The sequence below is a fragment of the Calypte anna genome, chromosome 8, assembly GCF_003957555.1.
Source record: "Calypte anna isolate BGI_N300 chromosome 8, bCalAnn1_v1.p, whole genome shotgun sequence".
NCBI classification, from domain to species: domain Eukaryota; kingdom Metazoa; phylum Chordata; class Aves; order Apodiformes; family Trochilidae; genus Calypte; species Calypte anna.
In genome coordinates this window covers 14,164,238-14,183,957 of record NC_044254.1, presented here as the reverse complement: position 1 = coordinate 14,183,957, position 19,720 = coordinate 14,164,238, and the positions used below count along the sequence as shown (strand labels likewise).

At 35.8% G+C, this 19,720-nt stretch overlaps 1 protein-coding gene across 1 annotated transcript in view; it reads left to right on the top strand.

The window, feature by feature from the left end:
* The window catches only part of LOC103525861 (AP2-interacting clathrin-endocytosis protein), a 31,600-nt gene extending 18,209 nt beyond the window's left edge, over nucleotides 1-13,391 (top strand). The window contains exons 10-18 of the mRNA XM_030455349.1: nucleotides 1,017-1,199; nucleotides 1,906-2,043; nucleotides 3,089-3,218; nucleotides 5,753-5,814; nucleotides 6,890-7,526; nucleotides 7,908-7,995; nucleotides 8,546-8,685; nucleotides 9,120-11,465; nucleotides 12,803-13,391. Coding sequence (XP_030311209.1) covers nucleotides 1,017-1,199; nucleotides 1,906-2,043; nucleotides 3,089-3,218; nucleotides 5,753-5,814; nucleotides 6,890-7,526; nucleotides 7,908-7,995; nucleotides 8,546-8,685; nucleotides 9,120-11,465; nucleotides 12,803-13,272 — 4,194 coding nt within the window. The 3' untranslated portion in view covers nucleotides 13,273-13,391. The remainder of the gene's footprint in view (nucleotides 1-1,016; nucleotides 1,200-1,905; nucleotides 2,044-3,088; nucleotides 3,219-5,752; nucleotides 5,815-6,889; nucleotides 7,527-7,907; nucleotides 7,996-8,545; nucleotides 8,686-9,119; nucleotides 11,466-12,802) is intronic.
* The last annotated feature ends 6,329 nt before the right edge of the window (nucleotides 13,392-19,720 follow it).

The following is a 19,720-nucleotide window of genomic DNA, read 5'->3' as shown; positions in this document are numbered from 1 at the left end:
AATACTTAAACCTTATATGCATAGAAGCAATCTGGTTTTGCCAGATTAGTAAAATTTTAAAAATGCACAACTGAACAATGGCTGTCCAGATTTTGTTTGAACTACAATATGTATGAAGAAAATCCTCTTCATTTTCTACTTTGCATGGGAAAAAATGATTAGAATCTGAATTTACAATAGGGAGATTTGTGTTAAATATTTATCTGAATTGTTGCTTTCTCAAGTGTTACTGATCTTACTGCATAATTTATCAGTGACCTGCTAGGTCATGTTGAATCGAGCTTTCAGTCCATTCTAACATGGATAGCAATATATTGGAAGCTCTTTTTAAGAGATGCGTTAGCCAGAAGTTGCCCTCAGGTACCATACTGAGGAGGTAATGCAAATTCTTAGACAAGTATGAAAGAACAAACCAGGGGAATACATATTAGGAAATCTGTTTGCTTGGTCTAGATTTTTAACTATAAACATAACAGTTATGTTTCTTAGAGAAACAACAGACAACAAAGAGGGTACGTTCAGTTAGAACTCCATCTGGGAAGACAAATATTCAACATCTGACTCCTTTAAATAACGCAAAAGGATTCATAACTATGAAAATGCTTGAGTTTTTACTGATCCCAAATGCTAGGCCATCCACACTCACCCGAAGTCTTCATTTACCTATTTTATTCAAGAATTTATTACATCTTCCAGTGACCTAAAAGGTTTTCTTTATTAACATTTGTCTTATTCTGTTCAGGACCACAGTGTGTAATGACACACAGTTGAAAAAATGCAACAAAACTTACTGAAAACTGTACTGCCTAACTTCAGGCAAAACAGAAGCAGTAGTTTTTTCTTTTTCTGCTTTAGTTCTGAAGGTAGATGTAATGCTCAGAATTACTATAAATTATTTAAAGAAGGGAAATTAATACACAACTGAATCCTCATCTATGTGTTTGGCAACTGAACAAAAGCTACGCTCTGAGCATCAATTCTTCAGCATCAGGGCTAATTTCTGCTTTTATTTTAAGAACCACAAGAATGCTGCTTTCCTTTTGATGGAGAGTGACCGGCTGATCAGCAGCCTTCCCCAAGTGAAATGGACGGAGGCAGCTGTGGCCGTGGCATCCAGGCTACAAGAAGAATGTGTAACATTTATTGTGGCAAACTTCCTGCATGTTGTACAAAGTGAAGGCTTCTCTGTTTTGTTGCAGGTAAAAGTGCCCTCAAGGTAGTGTATGCTTCCAAATAAATTGAATTATATCCCATTTGGGATAGTTCAGGCTGCTAAATAATTAAAACAGTTTCAACTTTGATTTAAAGAACAGTTCTGTGGAAAGTTAAATAAATAAATCAAGCAGTGCTGAAGGTTTTTTGGGGGGTGGTGCTTTTTTCAGTGTTTTCAAGAATTATTAATACTATGATGTGCAAAGTTGTGTTCAGTTTATGTGCCTCAGCTAAACAGAAGTTTGAATTAATTTAGTGGGACAGTTTTTGTGTTGCAAAGAGGTAAATATGTATGCAAGCTTCAAAAAAGCTTTTGGACAGCTATAACAACAACGTGTGCTTATAAGACTAATTATTAGTATACCTAAACTTTACTGATTTTTGTTGTGAGCTATTATATTGGGGCAGTGCTGCAGGGCTTGGTGAGAAATTATCTAGTCATCCAGCTGGTTAATTTCTCCAGTTAAATATTTTTGTAATATGCATAAAGGATTAAAACAATTAATAGGGAAATGTTTGGTTTTGAATCGAGAGTGGCATGTGGAGGTAAATTCATCACAGGGTGCTTCCTTAAAATTTAGGTTTGAAATACCTCCTGCACAGCATGACAGGATCATCTTGTCATGGTCAGTAATGCCTTTGTACACAAACCACACTCCTGTTTTAAACTGCTGCCTTTTGTTGTTTCCTCAGGCACAGGCAATGAGCAGCAAACCTGACCTTCTAGATCTAATTTTTAATGCAATTGAAAAAAGTATTAATAATGAAAATAGCTGCTTTCTTCTTGTAGCTGTGGATACATTGTTGGACTCCACAAATGTCAAAGAAATGGTAGGTTTTTCAACTTGCAATGTTTTGGGAAAAATTGTTCTGGTATTGTTTCATGTAATGGCTCATATGTGTTTGAGATGTGGTTTTAGCTTAGGTGGCTCAGTCCTGCAGTTGGAGTCACACAGAAATGCATCTGCATCAATCCAAGGCGTCCTCTTGGAAGTGAAGAAAGTGCTGGAACTGGATGTTAACACTTTTTTTGTTTTAAAGAGAAACTTATATATGGCAATAAAAAAAATACTGTGTATTACTGAGAAAGTAAGCCCTGTGGGAAACACCACTCTGTTGTTTTGCATCACTACTTTAAGTGATAGTGGAGAACAATGTTCACCCTAAACCTACAGGTGAAAAATTCTCTCTGTGTATCTTTTCCGTTTTTGTAAAAGTCACAGCTACATTTGCATTTGTTTAAGACAGTCCTCTGAAGCAAGGACTGCCTCTAGTGTGTGTTTTTTGGGTTGGGGGGAGGTGTCAGTGTCTCTGTTTGTAATATGCTATGTATATTCACACAACCTAAATAATGATACTTAAGTTCTGATTGGCTGTAATGCTGGGGATAATTCATGAATAATATGACATACTGATTAAAATCCAGAATTATGCTACAAGCAAAAAATGAAAAATGCTGAATCAATTAGTGCAATCTGGTGCTATTGTATATTGTCTTAGTAAAAGCAATGAAAATTTAATCAGATGCATTATTTTTCCCTAGAGTATTTGACCCTGTTGTGACACAGCTGACAGTAAAGAGCAATTATGGGGTTCAATGGGGGTAGGAGGGAAGAAAGGAGAGGAAAACTAGGAATTTTATATTTTCTAGTGCTGTAGCATGCCTCAGAGTGAGCTGGCTATAAAGAATAGTAAAAACTGCGGTGGTGGGCAATAATCCTTCAAAAGCACCATCTCCTTCTACCAGGCCATTATAAAATAAAAGTGATGACATCATTGATCTAGCTTAGGGAGTAAGTAGATTCTGAAAGGAATAATGACTGGTTGCTATGACAATATGCCCCTCGCCAGCTGCTGATTTGTTACTTGAACACAGGGTTTTACGTGCAAGATCCAGGCTCTGCGTGATAAGCTCTGGGTCTTCCTGGTTCAGTCTTTTTATGCTGTTCGTCACACAGAAAGCTGGAAGCTAATGAGGACAGACCATCAACAAAAAATACAGGCAGGTATGTCTGGCATCAGATGGCATTAGAAATTTTTAGCAATTTGTTTAGTAGATAAAATGTAGATGGTATTGTGGAGCAAGGTAAAAATGAAGGCACAATTTCTGGTGCTCTAGTTTTTTGAAGTGGTGTTTGAGAATAGAAGCGTGATAGCATGCTGAGCTAGTTCCGGACATGGAAATCAGTACGTCATTTTCTGTAAAAAGTCTACCCTGTTTGTCTTTTTAGGACCACATATAATAGGAATCATGGCTATGTAGATGGATCCTATTCTTACTTACAGATACTCTGAATTAACGAAAATACTGCAGTAGGATTAAAAACTCTAACTGTCTCATTTTTAAGGAGATAAGCACAGTGGATGAATTAAATTTGCACCGAGGAGATTATCCATTCTCTAAATTCAGTTTCTGTCTTTTATCATTGTCTACATACTGTATAAATATTGCTTGTCTCTTGCATAATGCTTCTCTAGTGCACCGTGAGTAAATGCAGATAGCTTGACTTCACAGTTGATTGGTATTGTGATATTGTGTATGCTACTGCAGAGAGCCCCCAAGGAGCTGCACAGTGTTCTCTCCAAATTTTAGCAGGCAGCACCAACAAAAGGCAGTTTTTGTTCTGACCATTTCTTTGTTTTCAAGTACACAACTGTTCTGAGGGTGCGGAACTCATGATGGAGGTCGGGGTATGGTTGAGTATTAGCTCTGACAGTGCAATGTTAGAAAAGAATGTGTTAATGAATTCTCTAAAATTAAACCACTTTTGATTCAAAGGAGAAATAAACATTGTACTGTCCTTTTTGTTACAGGCAGTGGTAGCCAGGATATGAGAGTGACATAATTGTTGATGCTTGTAGATAGATAAGGATTTTATTCTACAATTACATGCTGAGAAAAACATGCAGGGACAGTCTTTCTAAGCATGTTTTAGGGATGCAAATAACATTTCACTGCTACTGTATAAAACAGGTTTATGATTTCTTTCTGGATTATGAAATCTTCCAGTAGCTGAGGAGCTGGCTTTAGAAACAAGGGTGGGTTTTTTATTTGTTCTGGGCTGGTTTATTTTTAGGATGATGGTGTGCCTATTGTAAATAATGTTTAGGCAGCTTTGCCCTAGTGCTTTCAAAAAAAAAAAAATAAGGCCACGGTGTATATTAAGTGTATTAGTCCCTAACTCCATCCTGCCTCGAATATTGTTTTCTTTCAGATTAAATTCTAATTCAAAGCTAGCATACATTTTATATGTAGACAGATAGGCTGAAATGTTTGCATAGATTATCTGGTTTTAATTCCAGGCAAAGTTATCACACAATACTGGTAGACAAATTTTAATCCCTAGGTGAAATATATCTAGAATAACTTAAATCAACTTTCATCTTAAAGATTTCTGGTGCTGGTTTATTTAGATAGAGATTTAACCTATATAGAATTAGAAGGCTATAATAGAGGAGGAAAATGCCAAAAGACAACAGATTATATTGTGGGGTTTTTTTATTCACAACATGTCTTATGTTTTCTTAGGCAAAAGTTTATATGGATTTTGTCTTAATACATTGGTATGTATTAATGTGCAGAGTCATTGCTAGAAAAAGGATTAGATCCCTGGGGTGCCATTTTCAGCATACCTTTTGTGTGATTTTTATAGAGACCTATATAAACATTATTTTTTGTATTTTCAACAGGAATTCAGTAGAAATTTTGTTTGAATTACACATGGAAACATATTTTTATGTATATAAATAGCATGTTAAAACACGAAGCACTGAATGCTTAAGGGTTTTTTAAAAGGGTTTTTCATGTGCAATGCCTTTTTTCATCTGGAACATTATTACAAACAAAAATGAAACCTTATCGATTCTGGGTCTGTACAGTGTCTATAAATATCCTTTTTGTATTCTACAAGCACAGTTGATTTAAAGGCTTTATTGAAAAATGCTTCCCTCCCAGTCGGAAAAAAAAAAAAAAAAAGGCATTCACTGCATGAAAATTCCACATGACAGTCACAGGGATAACTGGTAACTCTCATGATGTTACACTGCTTACTATCTAAAGAGGCACTATGATCTTACAGTGTACACTTGGATATTTTTACCTCTTTTCAAAACTAATACAATTTAATTTAGTGTAATTAATCACTTCTTTAATAGTACAAATTAAAATTCTCAACATTTGAAGGCCTGTCTTTTTTGTAAATGGGGTACACTTTCAAAGGTCTTAGTGCATGGCAAGCTTTAAGTGAGTTAAGTGTGGATAATCACAATTGTATCTCACTATGGAACTGAGAAAACAGAAGTTACCTCACTTAGGGCCATGTGACCTCATTACAGATACCACATTTTTTTGTTCTAAACATAAAACCATGTGTTTCCACTTAACATTTGCCATGTCACCAAAATTAGCCTTCCTGTAATAATTACAGGATACAGAGAACTGCTTTCTAATTTCAGATTACATTAATTGAGTAGGATGGATTGTTTTCTGTCTCCCTTTTTTCCTGCTAAATAGTAATGAAAATGCTTGTTCCTTTTACAGCTGCATTTGACAAGGGTGATGACCGAAGACTTGGCAAAAAACCTGTCTTCAGTAGCTCTCAGGTAAACATTTACACCCCAGCATTTAAAATACCCAGAAGCTTGCAAACACAACTTTTTTCTTCATGTGTTTTAAATTCAGTATTAATTTGTGACATTACTTAGTGGAACTTGCTTTGGAAAAATGTGTTATTTTTTGGTAAACTGTTACTTCTGCAGAATCAATAACGTCTGTTACTGGAAACATCTTAGGACTCAGTCTGCTCTGCTCTGTTTTCAAACAGATGAGCTCAAATAAAAGAGTGGAATTTGCGTTCAGAATCCCACATTCCCCTGTCGCTACGCAATGAAACTGATGTGTTTCCCAGAGCAAATGGTTTGCTACTGAGCTAATGACTCTCTGCCAGTATCACAAGTCAGCACAGCACCCAGTGTGTCATGCTCCCTGCCCTGAAAAAACATTCTTAGGGTCCTCAACTCTTCTGTCGAGACTCACACTCAAAACTACATTACTGTTTGGTAGGAAACTGGTATAGGCTTCACATGGTTTGAAACCTTGGATACATTGTAAAGACAGTGCTGTCACAAAAATTCCATTTCATGCATTTACTTCTCCATATTTCAATATAGATCTTTACCTGAGAGAAAGAACAGTCACTTATCTAGTGGATATACTGTTGGTAATGGTTAAAAACACTGCACATACTATAAATTAATTTTTGGTTTTATGTTTGTAATAACTCAGTCTTTATACTTCTTTGGAAAATATGCAAATAGAACTCAAGTTTTCTTACTTCAGCAAACACTAATAATATAAACTTTACAGAGTACTTTGTCCAGAGGAAAAGTGAAATTCTATTTAGATATTTCTGTATCTTCTATATAGAGCAGTATCAAAATCAGGTTTTTTTTATTTACTAGGCACTCTAGTTATTTCTAATACTTTTGTATCTTTGAAAGGCAGCAATTTGAGCAAAAAATACAGTTTAAAAAAAATTACCTCAATGCTGAATCTTGTTGGTTTAGATGCCTATATTACTTTAAAAGTAGCTGGGTTTCAGAAATGAAAGATTACAGATAATTTGGTGTTATAAATGTCTTTGTTTTTGTTTTGTTTTCCTGATGCCTTTTTTCCTAGCTAAAGAAATCTCTTACTGAATCTGTTAGTATAAGGCACACTTCCTTGACAGAACACAACAAGAAAGATTGCTGGGGAGATTCTTCCACTAATCAGGATAAAATGAAATCTGATGGATTAGGAGCATCTGGACATACATCAAGCAGCAGTAGAAACACTGTTAATAAGGCTTCAAAGCATGAGGATGTCAAGGGGAAAGATGGCAAAAAAATAATTTCCAAGATTAGTAAGGATTCCAAACCTGGGGAAAAAGCTGCTTCACCAAAGGCTAGAGCTGTTATAAAGACAAAAATAGAAAATAATGGAAACGTGACGGCTGAAAGCATGCTTACCAAGCAAGATGTAGAAAAGACATCATCTGCAAGTGGACAAAAAAATTCAGGAAGTGGCAAAGGACTGAAGAACCATGAAGGAAAAATTGCTGGTGCCAGACCTAAAGTGCTAACAGTAACCTCAACTGTGCAGACCAAAACAAAAGCATTGAAGAAAACTACAGGGAAGGAATCTCCCTCCTTAGTGACTGTGGCAGGAACTTCCAGCAAGTCAGCAAACTCGGGCATGGATATCCAGACTCCCAGTGAACAGACAGAGGAACCCAAAGAGGATAAATTGGTGGAGGAAGGGAAAAAACAGACTGGTAATTTTTTATTATTTTTTTCCTTCCCTAAGAAGTCCTCTTCTGGCTTGTCCAAGTCTGGTCATACACTGAAAAGCAGCCTAGGAAGCCTTAAAAAAATCTAAAAAATTAACAGATTAATAAGACCCCCCCACCAAATTAATATTAACTTCATTATATATAACATTCATTATATATATTCATTAAATATAACATTAAATTTCTCTTCTCACAACTGACTTTACTTTATGATCAACTGCTAATTACAGAAAATGGCAGCAGTTTCACAAGTTTAGCCTCTATGCTGTTTTCAATAGCTGAGCTTCATATATTAGATTTTTTTCAGTACTTGTATGCAATGTATTTTCCCCAATATTTAACTCTGAATTTACTTTACAATAGTGAAAACAAAGTCATCAGTGAAGACACCAAATGGGATCACCACCAAAAAAAATAAGTCTGAGCTTGAGACTGATACCACAATGAGCAGGTATGTTACAAATCAGCATATATAAATAAGATTAATATGTATGAGTATGTGGCTTTGTTAAAGTTTCAAGTGCAGTATTAAACTTACTGTTAAGTCAACATGTTCTTTTTAATCCGAGAATGTCTATTGCATGATATCAGCAAAACAAACTGAATGGGAAATATTTCTGTAAAGATTGCATTGGTTTGGCTCTTGTGTTGGATTGTTTCATGCTAATAATTTTTAAATTGTTATAGGTCATTCAGAATTCTGCACACTGGAACAGTTAATGACTACAAAAGGTTGTGTAAACTTACTCTTTCTGGGATAACTTAGATTTAGCTGGACAGGAAGACAGCAGAAGCACTGTGAAATTGTGAAATGGCATTTTTGTATGAGTGTGTGTGTATATAAATATACATACAGGTTTTGTTTTCAAAAAGTATACCTTTTAGGTGGCATTTTCAGAACTTACACTTGGGTGTATATTAAAAGAAATATTGCTTTTTAAATACTTAAGCAATACAAGATCTTAAGCTTGGAAATAAGGGATGTAATAATTTCTTCGCAGTATGACAAAAAAATCAACTGGAAAAGGATGTAATGAACAAAATGCACAAGCTGTTTTGAAGAAAAAAGGGAATGTGAGTAGCAACTCTACGGCACAGCAAAAGGCTCAAACCACACCATCCACTTCTCCCAAGAACCAAGGTAAAGTTTCATACACCAGTGAAACAGTCTGACATTATTATGCAAAGCTTTGCACTATAAATTGAACACAGGAGTCATCACTTCCTGTGCTAAGCTGCTGTGCAGTGTTTCTGTGCACTATGAGACAGCTGCTGCTTTCTACTGCAGCAATGACTACTTCAGTCACAGGTTGAAGTAATTCCTTTATGTATAGTCTGTCACAAGGTGCTTTAGTTTGAAAGATGGCACGTGAATGCAATGTGGTATTTTTGTCTAGTATTTTTTTTAAGATCTCAGTTTGTAAATCTTTAAAAACCCTTAAATTGTTTAGTTACATAAAAAGGTGAGTAACTCGCTTCTCAGAATAAACAAGCACTAACAAAATTGGGTGACTATATTTTGACTGACATATAGAATTATAGTTTTTTGGGGTTTTGTTTTTTTTTTACTGTTAGGACCTATGGGGGAATCACCAAATTCACTGAAATCAGGAATGTTTCCAAAACATAACGAAGAAAAAAATGGGTTACAACAAGTGGTTCAAACAGCGCTCTCAGAAAAACATCCTTCAGTAAAGAAGAAGAGTATTAAGCAGTCACAAACACCTGTAGCAAGAGTGACTGCAAAAATAACACCTAAAACTCCATCAAAGAATGCTGAGATTATGAATAATAAAGACTCAAAACCAAAAACATCAGGGCAACCTGTATTCAAATCTCAGTCATCTACCCAAAAACATTCAAAGAGTGAATCTCCTGCTGTCCAGAAGAATGCACACACCTCTGAGCACAGAAGTTCAGGACAAAAAATGGTAAAAAATGTGGCTGATGCTGTAGCAGGTCAGCTTCGTAACAATAATGAATGTTCTTCTCCAAAGCAAAATGAATCTTTAAAACCTGTGATGGAAAGTGTCAGCAAAGATAAACTGCTGGCATCCTGTCAAGCCAATAAACAGAAATTATCAGATCCTTCTGAAAATGTGGAATACAAAATAAAGCCAGAACCATCCTCTCTAATTACAAAAGAACCTATTTCTAATCTGCGTGGTTCACTACAAATTGAAACGGAAGCAAGACAAATCTGTGGAGATCAGACTGGAATTAAACAGATTGAAGACACACAGAAAGATGATAAATCAGCTGAAGTTCATTGTCATGCACAGTCTTACAGTGAGGGATACTCAGACTTGTCCAAGGAAAGCCATCAAAAGGCTACTGCTTCAGTAGAGCTGATGAAACATTCAAAAGCAGCAGAAGTCTGTACTGAACAAAGTGATAAATTAAACTCTGAAATAGGCCTTAAATACAATGAAAATGCTATGCCAAGCTTTTCCAGAATGATAACCAATAAAGACGATGAGACATCATCTCCTCAGATTCATATGGAAGATGGAATTCTTACAGATGCTGAGCTGTGTGATACATCAGCCTTGACTGAATACCAGTCAGTTACAGCAGATTTGGATGATGTTTCTGAATGTTCCACAGAGCAAATAACAGAAAAGTTTTCACCTAGTTACACAGACCCCATAGATCCTACAGAAATGCCAGAAAGCCATGAAAATGCAGAAATTCCCTTTGTGGATCACTGGAGTACTGGTGCACTAGATCCAAAAGAGAGTCCTGAATCAGATACTGGCAGTGCAACCACATCCTCTGATGATATAAAACCAAGATCAGAAGATTATGATGCTGGAGGGTCTCAGGATGATGAAGGATCCAATGAAAGAGGGATTTCTAAATGCAGCACTATGTTATGCCATGATTTTCTTGGAAGAAGCAGCAGTGACACAAGTACACCTGAAGAATTAAAAATGTATGACAGCAGCTTAAAAATAGAAGTGAAAATGAAAAAAGAGGGTTCTGATCTCTTCCGTGTTAATTCAACGAGTGATGATGAAATACCAAGAAAAAGACCTGAAATTTGGTCCCATCACCAAAGTGCAAGGACAAATACTAGAGAAAGCAAAAGTTCTGCTTTTGGGAATGCACAGTTTACTCAGGAAGCAGACCAAGTTTCTTCTTCTGCTGATGAAACAGAAGATGACAGATCTGAAACAGAGAATGTTGCGGAAAAATTTCCTCCATCAAATGTTCCTACTCAACAGTTCCAAGGAATTGATAATTTAGCTTTTGAAGATGCAACAGAAAATGACACTGCAAATCAAGGTTTTTCTAAAACTAAAAATTTCAAACGATCTGTTTTGCTTTCAGTAGATGAATGTGAAGAATTGGGATCTGATGACAGAGTGGAAACTTCACAACAGCATTCAATGGATTCTCTTACTCTTTCAGAAGTATTTGACAGTGTTTCTCATGAGCACCATCAAAAAACTTTTTATTCGAGATATCCACTGGAAATTCAAGAGGGATTTCTGGGTTGCAAACAGCGTAAGGATAGAGACAATAGATTGGATAAAAGTGAAAGTTCTTTCCCACATCCTCATGACTCTGAAATCCCAAGGAAGGAGAATCAAGGTGCTTCAATGACTGAAGAAAATGGTCCAGAGAAAGTATATTCAGAAGACACGCCATGTCCAGGAGAAAAACAGAAAGTAACTATGAAGAATGAGGTGGCTAGTGAATTTCACCAGTGCAATAAATACTTAGACAGTGATGCAAAATCTCAAGAAAGACCATGTCACTTGGATCTTCATCAGAGAGAAACTAATTCTGATGTGCAAAAGAGCAGCTCTGCAAAACCTGTAGAAGCCAGTAAGAATCAGATACTGATTCAAGAAGGTCAAGTGAGAGACAGTCAACCAGCAACTACTGAATGCGCTAAATCTGATTTACTTCCAGGTAATGTACAGAAATAGAAACATTCAGTCATTCAAAAGCAAATTAATAGGGAAACTTTAGCAATTTGTCTGGGATTTAATCCTGAACTGAAGTAATTTTGGCTGAAACTATAATAAAGCTTATTATTTTTCAGTATTTTACTTGGGTAGAGAATGCTTGAAATACCTGCCAGTACCCTGCTGTTCAATGAGAAACTTGACTACAAGAAAAGAGATTTTATGTAATGCTAAAAGAAAGATTGGATGCAGTTGTCTGTACTTCAGTTATTTTTGATCCAATCTAACATTGACAGCATCAGCTTTGGATGGAATCTTAGTGTTTGTTCTGTCTGCTTGACAACATATAGTATGTCTGAATGGGATGTGCAATAACTACAGTAATAACTTGAACTAAAGTGCACTGAACTGTTTACCTGAACAGCTATATGCATTATTGTTGTAATTTATTTATTTATATATTATACACAAATTTGGATCCTTCTCCCACTGAACATAACTGAGTATTTGCCATATCCATCAGTGGGAGCAGATTTATCTCTGATTTAGAGCTTATAAGATGTCTAAAATTCTAAACTTTACCAGTAAAAGCTTATTTACTAAAAGAGAGATTATACTTGGAATTAATGCTTATATACAGAAAATTGCTAACTTGTTTCATGTAGTTAGATGAATACTTGTCTAGTTTTGTGTTTTGTCTTCTTTATACCAATAATCCAGTCTGTTTATCACATTAAAAATATACAATAGTGTTGATTACAGCTATTGTGTATTCAGGAGTAATGAAATGCTAATGATGATCTGTGTTCAGTCAGACCACTGAACAAGAAGACATTAAAATCTGTACAATTTTTTTTAAATTTGCTTGCCCTTGCCTGCAGCTGCCCATGCATGTGTGGTGTAGAAATAAGCCTGTGGATAACAATTTTGGTTTTAATTCTCTTTTAAGCTGGCATAGCTTAAGTCACTATTCAGTAATTATTCTCTATTAATTCCCTCCATGCACCTCCTGGCCTAAGTTTAATTTATGTAGTAAATGAGAATTTCATGTGCATTAAGTGTATATTTACATCATCATTTTCTGTATCAGAAACTTAATTACGGAGGTTATTGTTAATTACCAGTGGTGATTGCTCCTTTAACTTAATTTATAAATCATACTTTGTTTTTTATATAGGAAATAAATGCCTCAAATTTTGTCAATTTTGTATAACCCTTCATCCCCCCTTTTTTAACCTGGTTGGATTGTCTTTCCTGAATGAGTTAAATTTTGCTCTACACAGCCTGAGGGAAGGATCATCTGCAATTTTTTACATTGTACAGTATTGTGAATTATTTCAGGAGACATAGATGATTATGACACAATGGCACAAACCTGCATGTATGAGCATCGGCCTTCAAAAACCCTTTCTCCAATATATGAGATGGATGTTGGAGAAGCAATTGAGCAGAGGATGGATTCAGAAACAGCAATGCTAGATGTGGATTTTGAAGACCAGCAGTTTGCAGAACAGGACTGGACTCTTCTCAGGCAATTGTTATCTGAGCAGGACTCAAAGATAGGTTTCAAAAACTCTGTTCCTGAAGACCTTAACTTAGCACAATGTCTTATCAATCAGACACTGTTTCTGGCACGAGATGGTTCAAATCCTCAGGGTACATCACAAGTTGACACCTTCAGTAGATGGACTGAACTAATATCTCCACTTGATGATTCTTCAGCAAGCATTACAGTGGCAAGCTTTTCATCTGAAGACTGTTCATCACCTCAAGGGGAATGGACAATTCTTGAACTGGAAACCCATCATTAAGGCATCAAATGTTTGCAACTGAACTCCAACCCATTGCCCAAATCTATTTTTGATGAGTTGTTTCCATACAGTAATGAATTACTGCATCAGTCAAGAACAAGCAATTCTTGATACTGAGGCAATCTTTCTGGTACAATGAGGTAAATCTGTTAATTTATAATCTAGATTGAATCACAAGTACAACAATTTTTCAAGGCTTAAATGTATGTCTTTTCTAAAAATGAACTTTGAGCATGTATTTTCTAGAACTGTTAGAAAAATTAGATGACATGAAAAATATTCTTAGTTTTTACTCTCTCTTTTATCTTCCTTTCTGACATTGAATATTCCTGCTAAGCAAAAACTTAAAGGTGACTACACATTTAGTAGACCTCTTTTCCTTTTTCCCCCTCTCTATATGGTGACTTCATTTTACAAGATTCCAAATGGTTGTGTCAAAAGATGGTGCATGCTAACACTACTTTAAATGCCAGAAACATATACTTATATTAGAAGAAAGCATTTCAATATGACTCTGCCTTGGGCTTTATTAAAATGAGCAGCTTGTTTCATCTGTTTCTTCCAGATTTGATTTTTGTATTTTTTGTTTTATTTAGAAGTTTCCAATAAATTTTTTAAAATGTCTTTCCTTTTAAATATAAGACTTCAGAGGGTCAGTACTATATGAAGAGCACTGTTTCTTGAAATTGCACATTTATAAGCAAATATTTCTACTGGCATAGTGCATCAATTCAGAGGAGTCAGCACAATGATGCTCCTGTTTTAAAAAACAGTAAGTCTGATGTCACGTTCAGTGTTACATCAGAAGCCTGATGCTGGCTGGAATTGCCTTCAGGCTTCAGAACTTGCACCCTTTTGACACTGTCTGAGGCATAGCAAGATTCTCAGGAATACGGTTTTGTTTGTTGTTGCAGATGCTACATTTTGGAGGGGTAATGGGATTCTTTCATCTTCATTAATGCCTCCACTGTAGCTTTTATATTGAGACTAAATGTCAACACAGCCATTCTTCTGACTAAGGGTGAAATAGGATCTACTTCTCAGTACTCACCAATCTGCTGCTATTGGCTATTAATTTGGGTATGGAAAGTACTGTTAATTGTCTTCTCTGATTTGACTGGGGGGAGGAAGGAGAAAGAAACTATTTGTAATTCTTACCAAGTCAGAACTCCTGAAACAAGATGGGGCTTATTTCCTGCTAAGGTTAGGCCCTAAAAGAAATTTGCATTATGGAAATAATAAGACTTGTCTTTCACACAGCTTAAAATCTCAGCAGGAAGTATTCTACCTCCTCTTAGTCATTAACCAAAAGTGCCTTCAGAAGTGGGTGCCACTACTAATGTTTTTGGTTAAAACTCTTTAAGGTAAGTGCACTATGTACTAGCCATAACCACTAAAAATATGGTCAGTTTTGCAAGCCTTTGCACTATTCCAGCAGTGCGTTTTCTTTGGAAGCTTCATTTATTTTTGTTTGTAGTCAGAAACTCAGTTGTGTGAACGTACAAGGTTACCCCAACACATGACTGAAGAAGTTATGACTTGTCTTATCTTTGGACTTGACCTAATAAAGAGCTCTGAGGCAAAATAGTTTATCTAGAGAGCCACTTTGTTGGACTTCTGATACAGAAGCAGAAGTGAGGTTTTAATTTCCTCAAATTAAATGGAGAAAGAATTTTAGCTCATTCTTTATTATCAAGTCAGGAAAGCCTACCAAGAAGGTAAAGTCTTCCTTTCTGTCAGTGAAAAAGAAAGACTTGAAACTCATGGAGGGAAGATGTTTAGTTTCATAATAATGGTCTTTCCCCTACTCTTAGGTTTTAGCAGCATAAATAGCATGAGATACTATAATTCAAAATATTTTAAATGCAATGTGCTGTATTTACTTTAGTCTTCATACTGGGTGAGTCTGAACTTTCAGATGTGCAAATCATCAAGAAAACGTATTCTTCACCTTGAAGTTTACAAGGTACATCAACAGTGGGGAATCTTTTGGATAAGATAAAGAACTATACTATTAGCCATAGAGAAAGATGAAACTCTGGAGAAATTTCTTACAGAAGGCCGATGAATGTTGTTTTCTCAATTTCTGTGTAAAAGACTAAAGTAAGTTGTTTAAAACAGTGTTTAATCAACTTGAAAATGCTGATATATGCTAGTTAGTGGGCATTCATATCTTAAGCTGAAATGATGGGAAAAAGAAGATTAGGAAAAATGACAGAAAGTGAAAGACAAGGGTCCCTTTTGAGTAACTGTTGCTTTACCCCAATATTTAACTTCCTCCTGAATTGAAAAAGTAACACTAACAGCTTGCACGTAAGTTTTCATGATTGTCATATGAAATGCAATCACATATGGGTTTTTTTAATAGATTTTTTCTTAGCATTTACTTTTCCAGTTGCATGAAAATTTAAATTAGCTTCTGTGTTCAAGTCCCCAGTGATGATGCTGCCATTCCTTTAATAGATTTGCAGTAGTCCAGTGATTAGAATTCGGTATATTGTTCAGTTGGTACATATGCAGCCATAGAATTCAGCTTCCCACAGCCAAATCGTCTCTGTAGACATAGCTGGAATAGAAAGCAGTATTGTTTTTAATTTGTGTTACCAGAGTGCCTGTGGGGCTTAATCAGACCAGCATCACTGGCTAGACACTACTAATACAGAACGAAAACAAGGATTTCCCACAGAGTGGTTATAATCCCAGTTAAGACAAAAGACCAAACAAAAAACATGAATGGAAAGGTCAAATGAGTGCCAGTATTTGTCTAGCTGATGAGCAATGGTCTCAGCACACAATCAGTTTAAATATTGTAATTTTGTCATTCTGCATGCATTATGAGAAGCAAAAATAAGAGGGTGAGAGCTGGAAGCTGGAAAATGAGGGATATATTCCTGAGCAGCCTTGTGTGTGTCATCTGGACTCTTTCTGTTTGACCTTGGTTTAAGGTCCCTCCTCATTCAGGAGGATGTTCAAGCTTTAAGCAGGAGTAGGTGGCTCTCTGTTTAATAGCATCAGTGACCTGGGTTCTCTGGAGTCCTGCTTATGCCTCCTGGCAGTGCATTTACCACTGTATTGGCCTCTTATCTGAAACACGAATTGACAAATCTTTATTTGAAAGCTTGTTATGCAAAACCAACCAAGGACAGTGTCATGGGCTCCAAGTGAATAGTGATTAAGAGGTTCTGAACAACCTCTGAAGTAAAGACAGGCTATGTACCTCTGATAAAACAGTGAAAGGGCATCACTGGAGAAACTAAAGAGATGGGGTAGACAAAATAATATTGAAGAATGACCTTTGCAGTAGTATTTTGAATTAGTAAAAGCAGTGAAATCAATTTGTCAATGCTTGAGAAGACAATGTTACTATAAAAAGGTGACAATGACAGTTTATGTGAGATTGTTATGTGAATGGGTAAAGATGTCTCTATCCTACAGGCAGAAACAAATATAGTGAACTATCAGTGGAATTAAGAGGAAAGGACTCAAAAATCAGAGTTTAAAGTAATGCTTCTGAGTCTGCCTACCCTGAATGACATCTTATGTTCTGTGTGTATGGATGTATTAGGATTAAAATAGGCTAGAGCTCCAAAAGGTGATGCAATCGGCATCATTATTTTTTTGCTAGGACAATTAGCCTGTAGTGTAGACTGGAGAAATTGATATGCAGGTTTTTTAACATAAAGATGCTACCTAAAATGAAATAAATCACCAACAGTTGTTTTGTAAAGGGAAAGGAAAAGGAAACTGAGGCTCAAACACCTGGACCACTATAGAAAACTGAGGACAGTGGAGGTTCTTCCAATTGATCTACTCAAAAAAAAAAATAAATTAGGGAAGCCAAGGAAATAAAAATGCTGATAGGAGTCAAACAAAGATGACAGGATATAAAGGAAAAACACAGTTGGCTTCACTGAAAATGCCCCACAAGACAGATGAGTATAAAATAACCATTTCAGGTCTGGATAGGAGCGTGTCCTTAAAGACTGGTAAAAATGAGATCCTAGCTTTTTCAGAATGGAGGCAGGCAAATGCCAGTTTGATAGAGTGTGACAGAATTACAGAAAGAAAACAGCTTAACCACTAAGAGAGAGGCAGCAGTTAGAAAAATGCATCAGTTAATAATATATTTTTGTTTGTTTTTTAAAGGCATAAGATTATACCGTATTTATATAGTGTAGCAAAAGAAATGACACTAAGACCTAACGTGAAGATGGGGAGAGGTAAATCTGCATGAAATGAGATCAGCAGGCAGTCTCGGCTGCTACTACAAGTGATCAGATAAGAGCATAAACATCTGCTTTTGTGGTGGGGGTACTGGAAAGGGCACTCCATATATTAATTGTTTTTCTCTAAGAAAACCTTGCACTACAAGCATAGAATTACAGAAAAATTGCAGAAAAATCATAGAATTACAGAAAAAAACAGGTTTGAAGGGGTAACTTCAAAGTTAAATCATGTTGCTAGGACCCTATCAAGGTCTGTACCATGGATAATGGTAATAAGGTTCAGCAGACAGGATAATGGTGGTCACAGGAAATAGTTATTTGAGATGCAAAAAATATTACAAGAAAAAGACTTTGCGTATCAATGGGAAAGATTAGTAATAAAGTACAAGAACCATGGCTTGCTTATAAGATTTTAAAGTTCTGTATTACATGTGATGGAACTGTGCATGGTTAACAATCTTATTCCACACTTTGCTTTTTAAGGTTTTAAATTATTTCAAAATTACACAATATTTTGGTTTGTAAATTTTATTACTATGTTGGGGGAACTAGTAGGCCAGTCAGCTTCCCATGTTTCTCACACAAAGTATTCAGTTTCTTTCAGAAAATGTGTACCAAAAAATTACTGCACCTGTTCTAGATACAGATTGCAGGAGACTGTAATAAAAATTTTAATACGTATTATTGCCATTTGGAAAATAATTAGTAGCATGGTTGTTCTACTTCGCCCCAGAAAATCTAAAGGTTTGTATGAAGGAAATCAGAACTGCTATTATGTTGTTCATCTGTTGAACTCATTATTTTCAAAAGGGAAACAATTTTGTTTCTACAAGGGAAAACTGTTGATCTCAACTGAAGAAGATTTCAGGACTTGCCTATATTAAATGCCTGTACTTGAAAAGCTATTTCCCCAGTCTATCTATTTCATAGTTTTCTGGATTTAGTCTACTAATAACATTGTACGGTTGTAGAGGTGACAAATTACAGCTAGAAAGATTTCAATTTAGGAGTCATAATTGTATGCGTTCTGTTAATATTTTATGGCTGGGGTGATTTAACATTTGTACATTGAAAGATGACATTCTTGCTGGGACTGCACAGGAAATGAGAACAAAAGAGAGAATGAGAAGTTGCTTTGTTAAAGCAGATGGTTCCATGGAAATGGGTTTGAAATCCAGTATAAGGAGAAGCTTTAACCTCCTGCACAAAATTCATACTGATTTTCAACTCTCTCTGAAACAAACTATGCTTGTGCTGGTTTGGAAAATAAGCTTTAATGTGTTCAACTTTGGAAAAATTACAGCTGAATTATATTCTTCAGATAATTTAAAACCCATCTCCCTATTGAAAACAACTGCATGGTTTTAAGGAAACTAAACCTGTAACAGAGGAATGTGATTAATATAGAAAGTAGTTATCAGCTGGGGAAAAATACTGGGCTTGATAATTTTTCTTTACCTATGGTACCTAATAACAGCAAAAACTATAGAGTGCATGCATGAACACACACCTGTTTATTTCTTGCACTTGAGCTTCCTTTTATGCAATCTATACTGTATAAACTACACTATACTGTATACAAAGGTAGAGTAGGCCACAGTTCTGCAAACATGGGAGCAAATCCACTTAAACATTTGCTGTTTTGCTTTCAAGTTAACATTCACTTTGCAGAAAGGGTAATGGAGCTGGCTCTGGGGGCAGACATTGCATATTTGTGGTTTTATATGGTACTCAACTTAATGAGGTTCTCATCCTGATGAACCATCTGGATACAGTTAAAGTATGAAATAATAATGGAATTCCATTAAGTAGCTTCCCTATTCTTGATTTATTAGCTAAGTTCCCAGCTCAGAAGACTGTTCCATTAGAGAAATCAAAGTTCTAAGCAATCTAACATTTTGCATTGTGTGCAACAAAAGATCTCTCACAACTGTACAGTAAAATATGAATACTGATGAGATCTTCAGTAACTGAAGCCTCAATATTTGAGGGTGAGGTTGACTATAATTCAGTAACTAGATACATTTAACAACAACACTAATACTTGAAATCGGTTTTGTATATTAACAGAAGATGACTGTTAACTGGATTAGAGGCAATAGATATTCTGGTGAACCTGAACAGAAGCTGGAATATACACATTTGGGGACAAGGTTCAATTACTCAGGCTGTACATCAGGTTTCATATTGATGCACATGAGTAAAAGGGACTCTTGACTTTT